The sequence below is a fragment of the Lactuca saligna genome, chromosome 1, assembly GCF_052625555.1.
Source record: "Lactuca saligna cultivar CGN05327 chromosome 1, ASM5262555v1, whole genome shotgun sequence".
NCBI classification, from domain to species: domain Eukaryota; kingdom Viridiplantae; phylum Streptophyta; class Magnoliopsida; order Asterales; family Asteraceae; genus Lactuca; species Lactuca saligna.
In genome coordinates this window covers 14,956,224-14,976,349 of record NC_136417.1, presented here as the reverse complement: position 1 = coordinate 14,976,349, position 20,126 = coordinate 14,956,224, and the positions used below count along the sequence as shown (strand labels likewise).

The following is a 20,126-nucleotide window of genomic DNA, read 5'->3' as shown; positions in this document are numbered from 1 at the left end:
CTTTTTGGATCCTATCCAAAGTTTTTTACAAACCACAAGGACCAAATTTACAGTTTTGCCTTCTCTATAAGTCGTACACTATAGTTGTGTTTTCAAATCATAGAGCACTTTACTACCAATTTGTTTGTTAATCTACAAGTTTGTTCTCTTATATGTTTTATGATCTAATTTTATTAAATACTACGATTTTAGACACTACGAGTGCTTGATAAAAAAAAATATATAAAAAATAAAAACCTAAAATGACAATCATATATATAGCCATCACTAGTTAAAAATTCCAAGTTTGATGAATACATGCATCTTACTATCTTAGCAAAAAGTCAAAGCTTCTTCCATCATCATATTTTCAGAAATACTCCATATGAACACCAATTGCAGTTAGAAAATCACCATTCCTGCCTTGAAAACCAACCACCTTCCCTGGAGATGATGATGATGTAAAATAAACATACCCTTCTCCACTTTCTTGTCCATAAGGCCCATACATCTTCTTGTTTGTGTGAATAGTAATGGAGGTTATCCCTTCCAATCCATCCAACTCCACAACAGGTCCATAAAACCCTGATATCCCAGTCAAATACTCCTTCTCACCATCCAAATCAACCTGTCAAGAATCAAGATCATGGTTCTCCAGTCAGCCTACACTAATCATGACAATCATGAATTGCAAAAAGAAAGAAAAAAATGTATATTTATGCACATTACCAGTTCTGTTTTATCCCCACATGTTCCTCCATGCATTTGTGACAAAATGGAATTACCATCTCTTTTAACATATTCAAATTGGATACCATAAATCACCTTCAAAGACTCTCCTAAATAAACACGTATTTGTTTGACATGTGAGAAAACTCCATCATCCCACGGCTTACCTCCAGCAGCCCCCCAAGGTCCTGCCTCCCTTGGCATTCCTACTCCAGACATCTCACAACACAACTGCAGTGAAATGAAATTACTTAGTCACAGATATATGTAAGCGTATTTAAACACTAAAAAGTAAAAACATAAAAGAAATGACAACAAATGAATTTTGGAGACCATGGAATGAACCTCATGCATGGAATTGGAATTGTTTTTGGGAGCAGAGTTTGGAGATAATGATGGTGATAGTGATTTAGGAATCACATAAATCCCAATAGCATTAATGTATTGGCCAAAACGTCCATAAAATCCAATTATCATCCCATCTTTACCATCATATGAGAAAGGGGTGCCCTTATCAGAATTACCATACGGACCATAACGAATCTGATTTGTATGAAAGCTTAAAGACATCAGCATAGGAGGAGAATAAGAACCTCCAGAATTATCAATTGTCCCATTTATTGAAGTCAAATATTCATTTGGGTAGTCAATGCAAATCTGCAGAAGAATTGAAAAAAGTATCACATCTCATGAAGCAAACACATGTGTTCGATGACATCAAGGGGTCTTAACTCTTACAGATAGCATCACTTACCGTGTCAGTTTTCTTGCCACCATTGCCACCGAAAATGGAGGTTTGAGTTTCACCTGTTTGAGTATGACAATCGCTTTGAAATCTAATGCGATCAATAAACCCTGCATGTACGATTGTAATCTTTTTAATATAGCCTTCTTCAGGCATGTAAACCCAATATTCACCCTGTGAACTACCCCATGGTCCATGCTTTATGCATCCTTCTATTCTGTCTGTAGTTGTACCTCCCTATAAACCATATAGTCATAGTAGTAGCTTAATAACATGAAATAAGTGCAGAACAAACCGAATTGAAAGTTTGAAAGCATACCATCTGGTTACCGAGATCTATGTATGTATGTCGAAATCCACTACCTCCAACAATCAGTCAAAGTGAATCTAAGCAGCAAGAGAACATTAATAATGATGATTTGTCGAAAAATCATACGTAGAAAGTTATGGAATTGTAGTAGTAAAATAAGCCATTAGCATAATACACAATAAACTCCAACTAGGTTAGAAGGTGATTACTCGTTAAATGAAAAGAACGACTCCGTGAGTTGATCGATGGACAACAATGCTAACTGGCATTTTCTGATTTTCCGTTTCCATCATATATAATGTGAATGTTTAGCCAGCTTTCAGATTTCAAATGCGCATTTGTTTACCTACTAAAAAAAACGTAATCATTAATCAGACAGGTTGAAAGGATAAACCCTAATTACCTTTTGCAGTTGTATGCTCCGGTTGGCGGACGCAATGCTTAGAAAAGGGGGGAGGTGCAAATTCCCAATGATGTGAAAATTTATATAGGCAACAACACCAAAAAAAAATATAAACCTTCCAAAAATTTATATTTAAATATTTTGCTGAAGTAACCCTCTTTGAAAAACTTTTTTTTTTTTTTTTTTTTTTTTTTTTTTTTTTTTTTTTGCTAAAATCCCCGATTTCATTACTTTTTTTTTTTTCTTAAAAAGTCCATTTTTTCAATACATTTAAGTTTTTTATTTTTATTTAATATTTAATGTCGGATAGACCTCGTTAATGCACCCATGATGAAAATTCTTAGACTTGCCACCATATACACTGAAAATCGAATAAAAAAAGGATCGAAATATATAAAGTTTCGTTATTGTGTAACAAAAATTATATTGGCCCAGTCTCCATATTTTTAATCGTTATTGCACCCATGATGAAAATTCTTAGACTTGCCACCATATATATTGAAAATCGAATGGAAGAAATGGGGAAAAAAAACCTAGTGTGTACAACGTAGTGAAGTTGATCCGTAATATCAACATCAGAAAAATGCAATTAGAATTGATGAACTAAGGCCCCAATACATATTTGTCATCATTCTCCCCCGTTGATTAATTAGGATCATCTAGTGATTCTCTGTTGCATCCATCTTGAAAACAAAAAGACTAGACAAATTGCAAAGGTTATATAATGTATTGTAACAAGCGCAATTAGGAGTGAGCATTTGGATTTGTGGACCGGACCGGATCGAACCGCACCGTTTTTTTGGACCTTCTAGCCGGTTCTCGGATCTAGGATTTGAGCACAACCGGTCCGGTTCGGCCGATTCCGGATAAAACCCAGTTTTGGACCGGCTTAGTATTCAGTGAAATTGTTTAAACAAGCATATATCATTCGTTTTAAGTCGGATTAACTTGCGGCTTTATCCAATATGTAATTTAGAGTTTGTAAATGATTTTAGACTATAATTTTATTGTTTTTGGTGATATATTCGATCAGTTACAATCCTTCAAAGATGAGATATCAAAGCTGAAATATTTCTGTAACGTCTAGTTCGTGGTACGCATTTAACTCATTTATTTATTTATTTATTTTGAAAAGGGACTCGACAAGTTGGTGGCCCTAACTTATCGAGTAGAGGGCAGACTATGTGTGGGGTTTGAACTATCTACTCGACGAGTCAAGAGCCCTCGACTCGACAAGTAGCTCGGCCATAGTGAAATCCTAATTTCGAGGTTTTGCACCCTACTTAAGCTCCTTAACCCCCACCCCTTTGGCCTCATTTCTAGCCTCCTTATCCCAAACCCTAATCCACAAAACCCTAGAGTTTTCTTGAGAGTGTGAGCTATTTTGAGTGATCTTGGTGTGCTTTTGAAGCTTGTAGAAGAAGAAGAAGAAGATAGAGGGCTCAAGAAAGGAAGAGTAGATCTAGGAACTACACTCTATTTGCTGCATTATCTAGTAATCAAGCTTCTATATTGGCTATTAGTTCATTAAATTTCTTTATGACCTCTTTATGTGGGTTTTTTGTCAAAGAATGATAGCTTTTGGAGAATGATTGACCCAAGAGGGTAATCTTCCAGATATAAGACCTTAAAGGGGCTGGTGTGGCATAAAGGTGCAAACTTTATGCCATTAGAGTCCCCATGCAAGCTTTAAGGACGTTATTATGGCCTTTTGAGCCCAAAAAGCCATGCATGGAAGCAAGTTCGAGACTTTACAAGTTCAACTGGTATCTAGGACCTAGATCTAGGTTTTCATGTTTTGGTTTGGGATATTAAGGCTTTTTGGACAAAGATCTATGTCCTAAAAGAATTAGGGTTTTAGCTAAACCCTTTAAGAAGAGGTTTCAATGGGTATAATTTGAAACTTTGCCTTAAAAATATCATTTCTAGTGAACAAACGAAGTATGAACTTTGGATCTAGAGAATAAGGGCTTAATCTGTTAAGATAGTTAAACAAACACAGTGTGACATCCCCAAAATCACGGCCAAAAAAGACCGATTTTGTTTATGCTTTATAAAAATCAGAGTACTTCATTTTATAAAAAGGTTGCGGAATTTGTTCCCAGAAAAACACGATAAATACGTTATTAAAACATTTTCGAAGAAACGTATTTTTATTCATCTTAAAACGTTTGGGATGTCATCGTTAATACAGAAACATAAGCATAAATAGAACTTACATTTATTTACACTAGTGATCTACATCTCTTTAAATCTCTCAGTGTAAAATGACTTCATATCAACACCTGTGATATACATAAACTGAGTGGGTTAGGTTGGGAAACCTGGTGAGTACATAGGGCTTTCAACCCACAATAATATAATTGTTATGTTTAATCATCAAACAATTAACCCCATTACCCATCCCCGTTATCTTCTTTACTCTTAAGGATTTAACCTAAGAGTCGTCTATCCTGCATTTGTTTATTCCGAAGTCCCTTACTTCCAGGGTTATAGGACTGGCACTAAATCCATAGCTGCCGATGTTAGTTCGTAAAGCACTAATTCCATAGCTGCTATATCCTACTCATCGGGTACTAAATCCATAGCTGCCGATGTTAGTTCGTAAAGCACTAATTCCATAGCTGCTATATCCTACTCATCGGGTACTAAATCCATAGCTACCAGCGTTCAACAGGTACTAAGTCCATAGCTACCAACGTCTGACATGTACTAAGTCTATAGCTACCGGTGTTTGTCCCATAGGCACTAAGTCTATAGCTGCCAATGTATACTCACGTCATCTTCTATCTCTCATCATCTTTCTACCCATTATCATACCCCACATATTCGTATATATAAAATACGTATACAATTTAAATCCTTTAAAACATGTATAAAACGTTCATCCAACATAGACAGCAAGTATTCAGATAATATGCACACATAGCACGTAGTTTATATTAAATACTTCATATCTATGTGTAAGATGAAAGGGACTATGCACTCACCTGATTAGGTGGTGATTCCGAACTCAGACAGCACTTCGTTATCTCAAAACAATTTTCCTCGACAAAACCTAGTATCAATACCACTAGGGTTTAGTTTTTAACGTTAACCACGACTAATTAATAGTCTAGCTATTATTACTATTATATAAGCGTTAAATAACACTCAATATAACTCATAATAATAGCCCAAATAGTTATTTTAAGGTCCTAATAATGTTACTATAATTAAATAAAATCTATATTAAATATAGTATAGGCGTAGCTCACTTACAACGAGTTTTTATTAAAAATCGGGCTTCGCTGGAGCAGCGTTTCCAAGCCGAAAGCTTTTCTTCTCGGAGCCGTCGGGCGCTCCGGGGCTTTCTTCTCGTTCTAGGGAGGTTCCGTAGACTTGGGAGGGGTTTAGGGAGGCTAGAGAGAAGTTAGAGAGAGAAAGAGAGGCTTATGGTGTGAAGAAAATATGAGGAGTTCACCCTTGTATTTATAGGAGTTTTATAGTAAAGTAGTCTCTAAGCTTCATCCGTAACTTTTGCATACGAGCTCCGTTTTTGTCTGTCTTTTTACCGTTGAGTTCCTATTAATGAGATCTTCAACTTTCATTTAGACCTCGTTGGCTAATTCTCATTCTATCTCGGATTTACAAAACTGTATCGAATTCGCCGCGCTCGAAAAGTAGGGACTAAGCTTCGTCCATAACTTTCGCATACATAGCTCCATTTTTGTCTGTCTTTTTACCGTTGAGTTCCTATTAATGAGATCTTCAACTCTCATTTAGACCTCGTTGGCTAATTCTCATTCTATCTCGGATTTACAAAACTGTATCGAATTCGCCGCGCTCGAAAAGTAGCGACTAAGCTTCGTCTATATCTATCTCATACTATCTCCGTTTTCGACGTTCTTTATATCCATGCGTAGGTAAAAATAATATCTACAACTTTCATTTTGGCTCCGTCGGCTAATTCTCGACCGATCATAAATTTAACAGTAGGAGGCGTTTAGACTGTTAAATGACCGTGAAGAATTCGTAACTCTTTCATACGAACTCCGTTTTCGTCCATCTTTTTACTGTTGAGTTCCTATTATTGAGAGCTTTAACTCTCATTTAGGTCGCGTAAGCCAAAAACCGCTCGAACTAAAATTCGAGTTTCGGGTTGTACACTACTAAGCTGAAACTTTGAAAAATCATAACTTCCTCATACGAAGTCAGATTTGGGCGTTCTTTTTACGGATTTTCTCATTTTAACATACTCTACGACTTTGGTTTAGATAACTAAGGCTAAAAAGTCTTCTATCATAAATTCACTTTTTACGCTTCCCGGTGTCGTGCCGGTTTTGCCATAAAACTTCGACAAGCCATAACTTCTTCGTTATAACTCAGATTTCGGCGTTCTTTATATGTACAGAAACCTTGTGACATATACTATAGCTTGGTTAAAATTATTTATTCTAAATAATCTTTTGCCGAAAAGTCATTTTCGACCCATATTGCCTCTAAATTGACTTGCCCGGATCTACGGGCGTTACACACAGGGACTCGTCGAGTCCATAAGGGAACTCGGTGAGTCGGATCGTGTTGTCCCGTTCCAATTTAAGGTATTACGCGATGAGTTTGTAGAGGGACTCAACGAGTTGATTCGCTAAGCTGCGACTATGAGCAGCTCGATAGGACTCGATGAGTCGGAAGAACGACTCGGCGAGTTGGGTCGTGATTCAAGGATTTCTGAGTTAAAGAGCTCAGCGAGTCGATAGGTTGACTCGACAAGTTGGTCAACCCAGAATGTTAAATTTAACAAGAGCGTTGACTTTTACCAATGGGTAAAATGGTCATTTTATCCTTAGAAGGGTTTTCAGTTTTTGACTAAATGTTTTTGTGAATTTATAGCTGGTGAGTCGTTGGAGCAACCATCGGAGATTTCTCATTTAAGATATCAGCAGCTTGTTTGAGATGTGAGTTTTCCTCCAGTAGGAACGGGTCGAAAGGCACCAATGCCGACCCATTTATGTATGTTAGCATATACCAGACTTAGGTCTGATATCGGGGTTAGCACGATGTAGTTTGTATGTTTATTTGTTTTATATGTTTGGATGTAGTTTTTTAACCAAAGGTTAAATCTTTGGATGTTTTATAAGATCATCTAATGTTATTATAAACATTTTTGTGTAGCCATCATCGTGATTATCCTGACATAAACAAACAAAAGAGTTTTGTCACTTTCGATTAGATGAGGATGCCATCTCAAATTAGTTTTCTAATCACAAAGAGAATAGAGTGAGATTGAAGACAATGAGCTTGAAATAGAATAAGAGGAGAGGGAATGTAATAAATTAGGGGAGAAGGAGAATGAAAGAAAGATAGAGTGATGATATGTAGAATGACTAAAATACCCTCATATGAGGGGCATGGGGGTGAGTTAACAAACGAGAGAAAATGGGGTTATCTTCAAGGACTAAAAAAAAAACAAAAAATTACACTTTTAAAACTATTCGGACCAAAACCATAAAAAAACAGTAAATCAGGGACCAAATTTGAAGTTTTCTATATTCTAAAATTAGATTTTCTTCTTTACGGGTTTGAATGCTGTTCGCCACTACCTTTTAGGCTATAACACTTGAACGAACTGTACTTTCAGAATCCAAACCACGCGCCACCCCCACAACAATGTCCTCCACTGCCGCCACTGCCAGTATATCCACCACGTCTCTCACAACACATCTCACTATCCTCGCTTTCCTTTCCGCCACCACCGTCTACTGCTTCTATAAATCCAGCCGCCTCCGCCACCTTAAACTATCCTCCCCCTCCACAAACCCTAATCTCTCTTCTGCTACTCGAAAAGGAAAACTATTCTTCATCTCTCAAACAGGCACCTCTAGGACTCTAGCTCAGCGTCTCTTCAACCTATTGACCTCAAATAACATCCCATTTGAACTTGTTGACCCAAACGTCTATGAGCCCGAAGACCTCCACCAAGAAAACCTAGTTTTGATCATTGCATCGACATGGGAAGACGGAAATCCTCCATCCAACGGCGTTTTCTTGTCGAATTGGTTGTCGGAGAGCGCTGAGGACTTCAGAGTGGGGTCACTGTTGCTTAGCAAGTGCAAATTTGCTGTATTTGGGGTTGGCAGCCGAGCTTATGGAGATAATTTTAATGCAGTCGGAAGAGGGTTATCAACGAAAATGCGATCTCTTGGAGCATCGGAGATTTTGCCTCTTTGTGAAGGGGATGTTGATGAGGGTGAATTAGATAAGGCCTTTGGTATTTGGAGTAAAGAAGTGATTAAAGTTTTAAAAGCAGGTGAATTGAAGGGAAATGGGAATGATTTAATTGAGGAAAATGGTTATGAGATGATCGATGGATCAGAATACGAAGATGATGATGATGATTACGAGGATGAAGATGAAGAAAATGGGATGGAATCTGATATTGTTGATTTAGAAGATATTGCAGGCAAAGCACCTTCAAAGAAAGATATGGGAGCAATCACAAGTAATGGAAAAAAGAATGGGCAGAAAGAAATGGTAACTCCAGTGATCAGGGCTAGCTTGAAAAAGCAGGTATATCCCCAATTGATCTTGCTTTTAATCCAGGGTAAAGAATTAAAGATGATCTTGCTTTCTAGATCTTTCCATTCTAGAAATTCCTAAATGATCACATTTGGCAACTTTTATAGGCCATGCTGTTATATACTTATATTCAACATAAACTTAGTTCTAAGATGAGTAAGATCGAGTAGCAAGTATGATCTAATCTGAAACTTGCAAAATACACTCTTCAGATTTTAAGAACCAATGGTAGCTTTAAAGCTAAATGATTCTATCTATTTTATGAATTGCAGGGTTATAAGATTATTGGTTCACATAGTGGTGTTAAAATATGTCGGTGGACTAAATCTCAACTCAGAGGGCGTGGAGGTTGTTATAAGCACTCTTTTTATGGAATCGAGAGTCACAGGTGAGTATTCTGTGGTTATAGAATAGACATATTATAAAGATGAGTGTTTTTCTCTACTCTTTAGTCTTTATTATTGTAACAAACATTTAAAACTATCACTTTTTATGGAAACAGGTGCATGGAAGCAACACCAAGTTTGGCATGTGCAAATAAATGTGTCTTCTGTTGGAGACATCACACTAACCCTGTTGGAAAAAGCTGGCAGTGGAAGATGGATGACCCTTTGATGATTGTGAATTCTGCCATAGAAGAACATAAGAAAATGATAAAACAAATGAAAGGAGTTCCAGGTGGATTTTATCATCTTTTCTCTAATCATCTTCTTTCAAAAATCTCACCATAGAAATAAATGAGAAAGTTTATTGTTATTTCTTGTAGGTGTTACAGCAGAGCGGCTATCAGAGGGTTTGTTACCTAGGCATTGTGCGTTGTCACTTGTTGGGGAGCCTATTATGTATCCTGAGATCAATTCACTTGTGGATGAGCTTCACAAAAGGCGAATTTCCACTTTTTTAGTGACAAATGCACAGTTTCCAGAAAAGATTGTGTCACTAAAACCCATCACACAGTTGTATGTTAGTGTAGATGCTGCAACAAAGGACAGCATGAAGGCTATTGATAGGCCACTTTTTGGGGACTTCTGGGAGCGCTTTGGTGTATGTACCTTCTCTCACTATAAAATCTTTTAATTTGATCTTTGACTAAATTACATTTTTTGTCCCTATATCACTGTTCTTTCACCCTTTTCACCAACAACAAATTCCAAATCATATCTGATGAAAGGTTCATCCATCTAAATGAACTTTATCTGTGATTGTATATCAAAAAAAGCAAAGAGTCAAAACTTTATATTTATGCTGTCAACAAACATTGTCTTACATTACACAATGTGAATTTCAGGATTCATTGAAAGCTCTGAAAGATAAGCAACAACGAACAGTGTATCGTTTGACACTTGTTAAAGGATGGAACACAGAGGATGTGGATGCTTATTCTTCCCTCTTTGGCATTGGAAACCCTGATTTTGTTGAAATCAAAGGTGTTACATATTGTGGAACGTAAGTACATATATGCCATTTGTTTTGTTTGTTTTTTACCCTTTAGGAAAATGACATACACAGTCTTTATATATTTATTATCATTTGGGTACTCTACATCAAATTAACATAATTATTATGATTGATAACAAACAGGTCAGCTACATCAAAGTTGACTATGGAAAACGTGCCATGGCATGTTGATGTGAAAGCATTTTCTGAAGCCTTGGCTGAAAAAAGCAATGGGGATTATGAGATTGCTTGTGAGCATGTGCATTCGTGCTGTGTTCTTTTAGCAAAAGTGGATAAGTTCAAGATTAATGGTCAATGGCATACATGGATAGACTATGACAAGTTTCATGACTTGGTGGGTAGGCTAGTTTTGTCATTTCATTTAAAATTTAAAATGGGTGTGTGTGTTTTTCATTTTTCATGATGTATCTTATTAAATAAAAGTTTGGTTTTGTGGAAAAATTAAAATTAGGTGGCTTCGGGAGAACCTTTTGGCAGTAATGACTACATGGCCCCTACTCCATCTTGGACCGTTTATGGAGCCAATGAAGGCGGATTTGACCCGGACCAGTCGCGATATAAGAAAGAGAGGAATCACAAATCCACCCGTTGACTTTTCTTTCACCAGGTTTGGTTTCATCATCATATCTTTTCCTTCTTTTTTTTTTTTTTTTTTTTTACCTCATTAACATATTTGCCCCACATTCATGTTAAAATTGATGAATATTGTGAAAATTTTGCTTACAATTTTGACTAGGCTTCCACATTGTTGCTGAGATATTGTGGGTTTGAAAGCTGCCAACCACAGCAACTAAAGAGCATTCATCCTCATTCTTGTGTGGTGAAATTTTGGTTAAAGGCTTTTTGAAGGTAGAATTTTGGTAGAGCTTTTAGGTTTTATTGAAAAGCTTACGTTTCGATCTTTAATGTGTGGATAATTCATAATTCTATAGGTGGTTTTGTTTGAAGGAGGTGTTTTTTAGGGAAAAACTATAATAGTAATAGGTATGTGAACTTTAAATAAAATGATATTGTGGATTTACATTTGAGAGAAAAGCAACTGTTGAGCATTTGAAATAGAAATGGACCTTTTTTATGAGGAATAAGAGGTGGCCATCATCATTCCTTTGATTTTTGCTTGATTATTGCGTTAACAAGGATATGTATGAACAGTGTATCGTTTGCCTTTTTTGAACTTTTATTAAAATGATTAATGTGAACACACCCAAAAAAAAAAAAACCATTGTTTGAACCTAGAAGCGAAAACCAAAAGTATGAAAGGACTAAATGGTTGATTATTATTTATCTTTTATTTTCCAAAAGATGATATGTTTATAAAGTAGAAAGGATAAATGCATTATACATGCATAACATGAGATCTAAAATCAAAGCATTGTAGGTGGGTTTTGCTTGTTACCTCAAGCACATGCAAACCATGAAATCCAAAATATTTCAATACTTAATTAAATGTGTCGTTTTTTTTATTAATTTTGGTTGTTGGACATCTATAATAGAAGCTTTTTTGGGATTGCAATAGCTTTTTCATCTTAAAAAACTCACAAAAATTGAAAAAAAACAATTGGATGAGTTTTTAAAAGCCTAAACTTTTTCAAAGAGCTTTTTTAATTAACTTAATTAATAAACTGTTACACAGAGCATTTGCATTGTTTTGGTGAATCTCATAGACTTCCAACTAATGATAAATATACAAGTTCTATAAGGGTACTGTTTAAAAAATAATTAAAAAATAATTAAAAAAAAAAAACTCTTTTATTATAGAGATAAAATAAGTTTTTATTTATTTATTTATTTTATTTTAAGGTTTTTTATGAAAAATCTCCATCAAAAAATATATTGTGGATATATATATATATATATATATATATATATATATATATATATATATATATATATATATATATATATATATAAAAGATTTATCTTAGATAGCATATAGAAAATGATATGAAAACTCATTATTTATCATAGAGTTGCGATGCTTCATTTCACTACACTCTCGTTCCGTTGTCCTTTTTATTATTGTATTTGTCATTTTATTATTTTATCATTTTTTTTTTAATTTCAGTTAATGCGCCTCTTTTGACTCTTGTTATATCTGTATATTTCTTCTTTATACGTAATTTGACAATTATTGTAATTTTTTGGGCTAATCATGTAACTTTAGCTTACAGAATCTCAAATGATTTTTTTAGGATTACTTATTATTTATATGACCATTTAACATCATTAATAAGAATCTCAAATGATTTTTTTAGGATCACTTATTATTTATATGACCATTTAACATCATTAATATTATTGAAATGTGTAGGTTTTTTTCCACTAATTATTTAATATATCCTGAATGTTTAAATTATTTTTAGGTTTCTATTTACCCCTTTCACATTAAATGATATGTTGTTTTATCATTTAAATTATATTTAAATCTAAATATTTTTTTTACTAATTGTTAGTAAATATTTAATAATAATTTATTTATAAAATGTCGAATAATATTTTTTATTTAAACAATTCATATTAGAATGTAATATAGATCTAAAAAGGACAAATAAAAAATTATAGAATATTTTAGAATTTTTTTTTTTTTTTTTTTTTTTTTTGAAGTTTAAACAAAGATCTTATTAATATACATAAACATACAACAAGCAAGTCTTTTTGTAGCTAGAAATTAAAAAGATATTTATAGTTAAAATTAATGGAAGATAATATGATAATGATTTTAAATCATATTATAAATCAACCATTATATAGATACCGTCGATCCGATGAATACATAATTCTTAGGTATATACAGCTCACAAATTGTAACTACAAAATCAACTTCATTTTCGTTTTCTCTTTTTATAAACACCAATTAAAGAAAATCCTCTTTAAAAAAATTATTATTAAACAAATCGAAAGTATTAAATATCTAGTCAAATTTAATGAGACAAAAGAGTAGGATGTCGATTACCAACTCGATTCTTGATTTTCTAGTTTATCCTATTCGGTCATATTAATGACAAACATTTTTTATCTAAGATACCGACCAATACCATATTTCTTGACCTCGTTACTTCGATTTTTCCGAACTCCCCATCTTCTTCCGGATAAGGAAGGGAAACTTCTAACTTCCTCAAACCCGTCACCATCGATCGACGTGTATGCATATGCATATCAGCATATGCGTATTAAAGACTTGTGAGAAGATATTTCGCTATTTGGGCCTTGAAGATATCAAATCAATCTTTCCAGTCGTTCTGTTTTCTTTGATTTCCACCGAAAAAAGTTTGAATCTTTTTAGGGTTTCAAAGAGGAGATCTACACCGATTTTGTGGGGTGTTTGAAAGCGATTAATAAAATCACTTGCGGCTTCTATTCGATTTGGGTATTACGAAAGTGGGTGTTGAGAGAGACTTTGTGGAGGGTAAGTTAGTTTATTGATAATTTGTTTGTGGCTTTTGTCTTGATTACTTACAGTTTTTTTGGATCTTTGTGACACTTACAATATTAGCGATTGCCGGCCATCAATTGAGCATCGTGTGGTCTCAATTTTATATCTCTTAAACACAGGAACACATCTAAACACACTGAAGGTGTTTGGATTATCAATCAATCACAGATGTTGGTTTTGGATTCTTGATTTCTGGTGTGTTTTCTTCTCTTTACCCCTAATTTATTAGTGGTTATCTCTTTGTCTGCTTCTTTTATTTTTCTGTGTGGTAGTGTGTGCTTTCATGCTTCATAAGTATGGTTGACTGGAGATAAGATTTGAGCTTTGCATATGAATTCCCCGATGAGTATTTCAAGATTTTTGAAATCGAGTAAATTGCAAATCGGAAACATAAATTTCTTAAGTGGGTAGCTTCTGATTTATTAGGGTTATTAGTTTCTCTCATTCCACTTTAATTTTGTGCAATCTTTACTTCAATAAAGTGTCCCCATTTCTATAATCATGTGCTTAAATTCCATGTTTGGATGCGCTTTTAAAGCCTAAAGGGAATATTTATGCTTATGTTTTTATAATCATTTGTGGTCAAAATAATTAAATTCGGAGGAGTTGTGTACTTGTGTGCTAAAAATGATTATTGAGAAAAACATAAAATTACTAAAGATCCCTTGTTTTAACTTTTAATCAAGTGATGATTTTTAACTCCCAATGGTCACTTTGAAAGTTAATATGCACATCCAAACACCCTCTCAATGATCTAAATTTCTGCTTTGTAATTCTTTTTAAGGTTCGATGCAAGAAATAGCAACTTACTTCTATCGATTTGTTTATTATATTATCATACTTTTATTTCTTCCCATAGCAATATTGATAAATCTACCTATTATAGCAATGTCAACAAAGCAAATTTGAATGCTATAATTGTGTAAGATTTTACAAAGCATTCTATTGGGATCAATCATTGAACTTCAAATGTTTGGTTTTCACAACAGGATTGATTCTTCATACCTTACTTCCATGAGATTAAATGGAAAACTCAAATGGAACAACAACGAAGAACAATCTTCAAATCATCAAGTATCCTGCATACCAACCATACACTAAACCACTATTAGCTTGGTTTGACATCCGTGTATTCTATGTCCGAATTAGTAATTTCATGGTGGATGGATACACCCCCGAATACCTAACTCTTACCCATATACCATTAGACCCCGATACTATCCTTGAAGTCAATAACAAAAGATGCACCCTTGATTCAACCGGATGTGCATGTCGTTTAAGAAGAAACCGAGTGGATAAAAAGTTTGAAGAGGCCACTTTTGTAAGCACGGATAGTATTCGGTTGACTGGAAGTGTTAAATTTGAGGTTTTTGATGGGGATGATCTTATTCTTTCTGGGGTTTTGGAGATGTGTAAAAATGAGAATGGTAAATTGAAGAATAATGATGTTGAAAGATGGAGTATGAAATGTGAATCCATGGTTAGTGGTGGTAGTCGGGTTTTGAAAGGGAAACAAATTGCGGGTTCGGATTCTATGCCACCCATGATTGAAGTTTATGTTGCGGGATCCTTTGTTGGTCAACCTGTTATTTTGACCAAGACTTTGCAGATTAGTGTTAGAAGGAAGCAAGGTAGAAAAGGGGCCTTGGATCCGATTCCGGAGGGTGAGGCAACGGAATCACGCAAGGATGTTCCGGATAGACTTAGTCTTCAGGTACTCATAATTTTTTATTTTTTTTAATTCCGTGTTGTTTGGATAAACGATGTTTTGAAAAAAATGGTTGATGGATTCCAACGGAATTGGAATTCGAGATTCCAATCTTTTAAATCTCTATTAAGTCAAAAAGAAACATTCATATGTTAACCTCTTAGGTATATCTTAAAACCTCTTAAATCCGTATTATGCTAACGACAATCTCTCGGGGAATGCAGGAATCGGAATACGGGCCTTACAAGAGTGAAAACGAGTACGAATATGAAAATGAAAACAGTCTTCATTGGAACCAAACAGAGTACATGGAAGGTGAAGATGGAGAACTCACGTGGTTCAATGCCGGTGTGAGGGTCGGAGTTGGCTTAGGCCTTGGAATTTGCCTCGGGGTCGGAATCGGAGTTGGGCTTCTAGTTCGTACGTATCAATCTACCACCCGAAACTTCAGAAGGCGGCTTTTGTAGATCCTTCTTATCAAAGTTTTTTTTTTTTTTGCCCTTCTTTTTCACCGTTTGATGATACAATACAGAGTGTGATAGCCGATTGGAATGAGTAAAACTATGTAGACTGCAAACATTCAATTAGTTGTTTTTTGCTTCTTGTTGTAATTGGTTTGTGTAAATAGATTTTGTTTCCATCTATAAACATTATAAAGATTAAACGGTTTTGTGTTATATATAGATTCTTTCAATCCATTAAATATTAATTTTTTTAGTATAGAGAGTTTCACTTTCAATGTGGAATGGATTCTTTGTAAGCATTGGGCTTTTAACATGCCAAAGTGCATCTGATTTACATCTTATATGATAATAAGATGTCATTGGTGCCAAAAATTAAGCCTTCTTTCATAAACTCGGTTCCACAACGAAGTATAACCATCAAATGTCATACACAAATATAAAAATCAAGGGGTTAATAGTTGATCTCGGATACACACACGACTACAATTATAATAAGGTAGTTAACATCCGGGCTGACTGGTTCAGCCCGAATGCTGCTAAGCCAAAGCTGGCTCTGGAGCAACTGTGGCTCCAACAGCATGGCTTGAAGACATAGAACCAGTCTTTTCATCAAAACCCCAAAATTTAGCAGCTTTGACATCATCTTGAGCCATTAACCTTGAAAAATCCTCATGGTCATACTTCATGGTTGCTTTTCCACCAAACTCAGTCGGGAGGTTATCCATATCAAAATACGATCTCATCAGCTCCACACTCTCTTTGTTCTTTGGGTACACAAATTTCACCTTCTGGAATGTTTTCGGATCCATGAAATACTTAACAATCTGCACATTCATCACAAAACATAAACAATGCATACAACAATTACCAGTTACCAGAGGGGGAGAAAATGAAAATGTAGATGGACCTTCCAAAAAGCTTCAAAAATGCGGGGAGGGGTGTACAAAAAAGCGACAGCTAGCCTTTGAGGATAATGGTCTTGTAGTATATTGATGGTGTCTCTAGCGGTTCTAACTGGAACATTGGTGGTGAATGACCACCCAGTAAAGTCAATCAACCATGCCATTTCTTCTTGACCTTCCGGAAGATTAAGCATCGCGTTTTCCATTAGGTATACAAGATGTTTGATCTGGTTCTCCATTGATTTTGTATTCTGCACCCACATAAGTTTTAGGAGAAACAAAAGCAACATACTTTTACTTTTACTTTTACTTTCATTTCTTCTTGTTACGGCATTGTAATTTGAAAAATCTACCCTGATTATAGCAATGTTATTCAAAAACATATAGCTATAATTGGGTAGAAATTTTAAAGGTCAATGTCTTGATAAGAAAAATAATCTACTAGTTTTTAAAAAGTATGCTGAATCACCTGCAGTCCTGGTTTTAATATCAGAACAGTTCTTCCAACTCGGTCATGAAAATTTGCTCTGAATAATTTCCCTGTTTCACCCTCCATTGCGACTTCAGGCTACCAAGTCAAGAAACTTAATATGATTTGACACAATTTATTTATATTATAAGAAGAGCAAAATCTAGAAAAGCACTTTTGCTTTTCATTTTATCGATTTAGTAACTTTAACTATTTTTGGTAGCGATTAAAACCATTATACTTTTCTTGAGTGCTTAGAAAGACCATTTTTCTTGGTTATGAAAATACAAAAAGGCACAACATGCTTTTCACCATTTTATCAATTCAGCCACTGAATGATTCATATTTTATCGATTTAGCCACTAAACTATTATATAATCATAAATGGTTCACCTTAACTGTAAACGAATTATAATGGTTTAATCACTACATAAAATGGTTGAAGTGACTATATCGACAAAATGGTGAAAGTAAGTTGTGTTTTTTTTGGTCTTTATATGAATCTTTAAGACAAATGAATCATCGAATTACTAACCCAACGAATTTCTTCAGGTTTATAGGTTGATCTCCAGGCAAGTGTTTCTTCCAACATCTTTTTTGCTTTGTCTACATTCCAATTCCTAGCTTCCAAATATCTTCTCAAGCATGCATCAGTGCAATACAGTAAGTTTCTCCCTGAAAGTGGTCCAATAGCAGCTTTAAGCTCATTGACCTGCATTGACCAAAGTCCCACATCAGCCATCACAAGGTTTTCATCATTCAGAAAAAAAAAAAAATTATAAAGAAATTGCAAAAAACAAATGGGAAATGAACTACTAGGCATCTTTTATTACACATGATACGACAAGACAACACAGAACATGACAGGTTGTACTTCATTTGACATGCATTGGTCTGGGATTAGAACTGGGAAAGGGACAAATGTCAAGATGACAAAAGACGTAAATACCCTCCCCATCTTCATTCTCATCATCAAAATCTTTTACAACTAATTGTTACCTTGGACTCAGATTGTAGTTCAGGGTGCTCCTGCTCTAGCTGTTGGTGAGAAGATCCACGGCGACGAAAGATGGACATGGTGAAAAAATAGTGCAACTACAAATAAACAATAAAAAAGTAAATTATGTTTGTATAAAATGACTAAATAAAAATGCACTTGTTCATAGTCTCTATAGTCTATACTTCCAAATGGGTATGCAAATGCAGATGTATTAGTGGTCACACGTCTGTTTAAAAAAAGTTTATTAAATAGAGGAAGTACCTATAAACAAAGCTAGTTTGATGAAGTGAAATCCAGCTCATAAAGTGCAAAAGTGCATATAATCTTTGGTAAAGAGAAGAAGAATAAAATAAGCAAAACTAACAACGCAGATATAGGTAAACAAATAAAGCTACTTTACTGAACCAAATCTGTTTAGTATCAAATCCATGTATCGTCATATAGATACTAATGTACAGAAGCAAACAAAATAATCCACAACAATGTTTATTGTTTCTGATATCCAAATTAAAGCTTAAAGTTAAAGCGTTCCTTTGAGGAAGCCACGACATGATAACTTAAGAGAATGTATCCAGATCCAATATGGGATGCTGATAAGAAAACGGAAGTGGAAATCTTGTTAACCCCTGCAAATTGGATTTTTGTTGTTTCGTGTAAGAACACCGTTCCATGGTTTTGCATAAAGGTTTCACAAAACGGGTCTAAAATATATGATAAATTCTAACAACAAAGAGAATCCTTGTGTTATTCAGGAGAATCTGGTGTATGGGCACCTGATCTAGCTCAATCCAGTTCAATTTCAGAAACATGCATTAGCAAAATTAACGTCATATGTATCAAATCAATCCGAATGACATCACATAATTAAACGAAAGCAAGAACTGACACACGAACCTTCTTCCTGGTCCTACGTGACTCCTTTAATCAAAAATGCCCTAATGTGTAATTTCCATGAGACAAACAATAATCAAGTAGATGCTGAACCGACTTTAACCTACAAAACCCCAAATTCAAACAATCTGAAAACAGACAGCTAAACATCACTACGAAACAACAAATCGACGAATCTTCAACATTGTAGATAAAATCTCGATGTTCATACTTATATATAGTAGTTACAGACATATAGACAAAAAAAATCAAAATGTAAAATAGACTCGACAATATTTACAGCAAAATGTGTCGCAGAGAGGCAGGATTCTCGATTTGTACGCACCTTTGATAGAACAAATGCCTGCTAGACTAGGGAAAGGTGTTCAAAATGATCAAAAGTAATCTTTTGCTGAGACGATTTAAGGGAATTATGAGATATTTGTGTTAATTGAGAACAGATGTGTAGGAATCGTGAATGAGAGAGAGTGTGTGCGTTTGAAATTTGTTAATTTGATGCGTGGGAATCATGGGATTTTCTTTATTGCAGTTTTAATGTTAAGAAAACTCACATTGCTGATTCAAACAATAACATATTTCTGTTTTTTAGTAAATAAGTTTATGAATTCTTTTGAGGTAAGAATCTCTCAAATTGATAAAAAAGAATACATATATACACATACACATAATATATATTGTACGCCTGTCATTGGTTGCTTAGAAAGGTGAAATAACTTATAGGTAGCATTTGATAGTGGGACTAAATGGAATAGGACCGGATAGAACTCAACAGAACTAACTCGACGGGATAGTGAGACTAAATGGAATAGGATCGGATAGAACTCAACAGAACTAACTCGACGAGACTATATATACTATCAATATGGTGTTTGTTAATACTAGTACGGGACAACAAAAAATAGTTAAAATTACATAGGATTGGATAGGACTCAATAGAACTGGAACGGACGGAACTATATATATATATATATATATATATATATATATATATATATATATTATCAATATGGTGTTTGGTAATACTAGTATGCGGTAACAAAAAACAGTTAAGATTACTATATTGTCCTTCATACGAAA

General features: G+C 34.6%; 4 protein-coding genes across 17 annotated transcripts; 2 read left to right on the top strand and 2 right to left on the bottom strand.

The window, feature by feature from the left end:
- Positions 1–202: 202 nt before the first annotated feature.
- Positions 203–4,401, bottom strand: LOC145015812 (agglutinin-like). 7 transcript variants are annotated; one of them, XM_078974461.1, is made up of 7 exons: positions 4,386–4,401; positions 1,973–2,112; positions 1,773–1,840; positions 1,463–1,690; positions 1,054–1,365; positions 709–939; positions 203–607 (listed from the first exon to the last, which is right to left on the bottom strand). In XM_078974461.1, the coding sequence occupies exons 3-7, from the start codon at positions 1,773–1,775 to the stop codon at positions 350–352; spliced, it is 1,032 nt and encodes a 343-aa protein (XP_078830587.1). In that variant the 5' UTR covers positions 1,776–1,840; positions 1,973–2,112; positions 4,386–4,401; the 3' UTR covers positions 203–349. The 7 variants fall into 7 exon arrangements, with proteins under 7 accessions (XP_078830587.1, XP_078830511.1, XP_078830703.1 ...); XM_078974385.1 differs by lacking the exon at positions 4,386–4,401 and adding an exon at positions 2,167–2,233 and having other exon boundaries at positions 1,973–2,109; XM_078974577.1 differs by lacking the exon at positions 4,386–4,401 and having other exon boundaries at positions 1,054–1,190; positions 1,302–1,365; positions 1,973–2,224.
- A 3,338-nt stretch (positions 4,402–7,739) lies between these two features.
- LOC145015687 (flavodoxin family protein / radical SAM domain-containing protein) lies at positions 7,740–11,292 on the top strand. Of its 2 annotated transcripts, XR_013666020.1 has the most exons (9): positions 7,740–8,715; positions 8,997–9,112; positions 9,227–9,402; positions 9,491–9,768; positions 10,013–10,170; positions 10,306–10,516; positions 10,634–10,789; positions 10,919–11,031; positions 11,115–11,292. XR_013666020.1 is itself a non-coding variant. In XM_078974195.1 (8 exons), exons 1-7 carry the CDS (start codon positions 7,816–7,818, stop codon positions 10,772–10,774), a joined length of 1,980 nt encoding a protein of 659 aa, XP_078830321.1. In that variant the 5' UTR covers positions 7,740–7,815; the 3' UTR covers positions 10,775–10,789; positions 10,919–11,292. The 2 variants fall into 2 exon arrangements, 1 of the variants encoding a protein (XP_078830321.1); XM_078974195.1 differs by having other exon boundaries at positions 10,919–11,292.
- A 1,909-nt stretch (positions 11,293–13,201) lies between these two features.
- Positions 13,202–16,000, top strand: LOC145015534 (Erythronate-4-phosphate dehydrogenase family protein). 2 transcript variants are annotated; one of them, XM_078974091.1, is made up of 4 exons: positions 13,202–13,588; positions 13,735–13,810; positions 14,605–15,329; positions 15,548–16,000. In XM_078974091.1, the coding sequence occupies exons 3-4, from the start codon at positions 14,640–14,642 to the stop codon at positions 15,788–15,790; spliced, it is 933 nt and encodes a 310-aa protein (XP_078830217.1). In that variant the 5' UTR covers positions 13,202–13,588; positions 13,735–13,810; positions 14,605–14,639; the 3' UTR covers positions 15,791–16,000. The 2 variants fall into 2 exon arrangements, with proteins under 2 accessions (XP_078830217.1, XP_078830164.1); XM_078974038.1 differs by having other exon boundaries at positions 13,676–13,810.
- A 146-nt stretch (positions 16,001–16,146) lies between these two features.
- On the bottom strand, positions 16,147–19,724 carry LOC145015142 (Sec14p-like phosphatidylinositol transfer family protein). Of its 6 annotated transcripts, XM_078973750.1 has the most exons (8): positions 19,375–19,575; positions 19,053–19,152; positions 18,420–18,482; positions 18,158–18,253; positions 17,694–17,870; positions 17,159–17,257; positions 16,695–16,940; positions 16,147–16,611 (listed from the first exon to the last, which is right to left on the bottom strand). In XM_078973750.1, exons 4-8 carry the CDS (start codon positions 18,233–18,235, stop codon positions 16,324–16,326), a joined length of 888 nt encoding a protein of 295 aa, XP_078829876.1. In that variant the 5' UTR covers positions 18,236–18,253; positions 18,420–18,482; positions 19,053–19,152; positions 19,375–19,575; the 3' UTR covers positions 16,147–16,323. The 6 variants fall into 6 exon arrangements, with proteins under 6 accessions (XP_078829876.1, XP_078829750.1, XP_078830009.1 ...); XM_078973624.1 differs by lacking the exon at positions 18,420–18,482 and having other exon boundaries at positions 19,375–19,724; XM_078973883.1 differs by lacking the exon at positions 19,053–19,152.
- Between the last annotated feature and the right edge of the window lie 402 nt (positions 19,725–20,126).

What these genes read in the sequence shown, in the direction of transcription:
- LOC145015687 (XM_078974195.1), top strand. Translation starts at nt 7,816, where the DNA reads ATGTCCTCCACTGCCGCCACTGCCAGTATATCCACCACGTCTCTCACA. An exon ending in GGGCTAGCTTGAAAAAGCAG is followed by an intron (nt 8,716 to 8,996) that starts GTATATCCCCAA and finishes TATGAATTGCAG; the next exon opens with GGTTATAAGATTATTGGTTC. An exon ending in ACAAATGAAAGGAGTTCCAG is followed by an intron (nt 9,403 to 9,490) that starts GTGGATTTTATC and finishes TATTTCTTGTAG; the next exon opens with GTGTTACAGCAGAGCGGCTA.
- LOC145015142 (XM_078973624.1), bottom strand. Translation starts at nt 18,235, where the DNA reads ATGTCCATCTTTCGTCGCCGTGGATCTTCTCACCAACAGCTAGAGCAG. An exon ending in TATTAAAACCAGGACTGCAG is followed by an intron (nt 16,941 to 17,158) that starts GTGATTCAGCAT and finishes ATGTGGGTGCAG; the next exon opens with AATACAAAATCAATGGAGAA. An exon ending in TTTTTGAAGCTTTTTGGAAG is followed by an intron (nt 16,612 to 16,694) that starts GTCCATCTACAT and finishes ATGAATGTGCAG; the next exon opens with ATTGTTAAGTATTTCATGGA.
- LOC145015534 (XM_078974091.1), top strand. Translation starts at nt 14,640, where the DNA reads ATGGAAAACTCAAATGGAACAACAACGAAGAACAATCTTCAAATCATC. An exon ending in CGGATAGACTTAGTCTTCAG is followed by an intron (nt 15,330 to 15,547) that starts GTACTCATAATT and finishes CGGGGAATGCAG; the next exon opens with GAATCGGAATACGGGCCTTA.
- LOC145015812 (XM_078974461.1), bottom strand. An exon ending in ATTCCAATTCCATGCATGAG is followed by an intron (nt 940 to 1,053) that starts GTTCATTCCATG and finishes ATTTCACTGCAG; the next exon opens with TTGTGTTGTGAGATGTCTGG. An exon ending in GTGGGGATAAAACAGAACTG is followed by an intron (nt 608 to 708) that starts GTAATGTGCATA and finishes GATTCTTGACAG; the next exon opens with GTTGATTTGGATGGTGAGAA.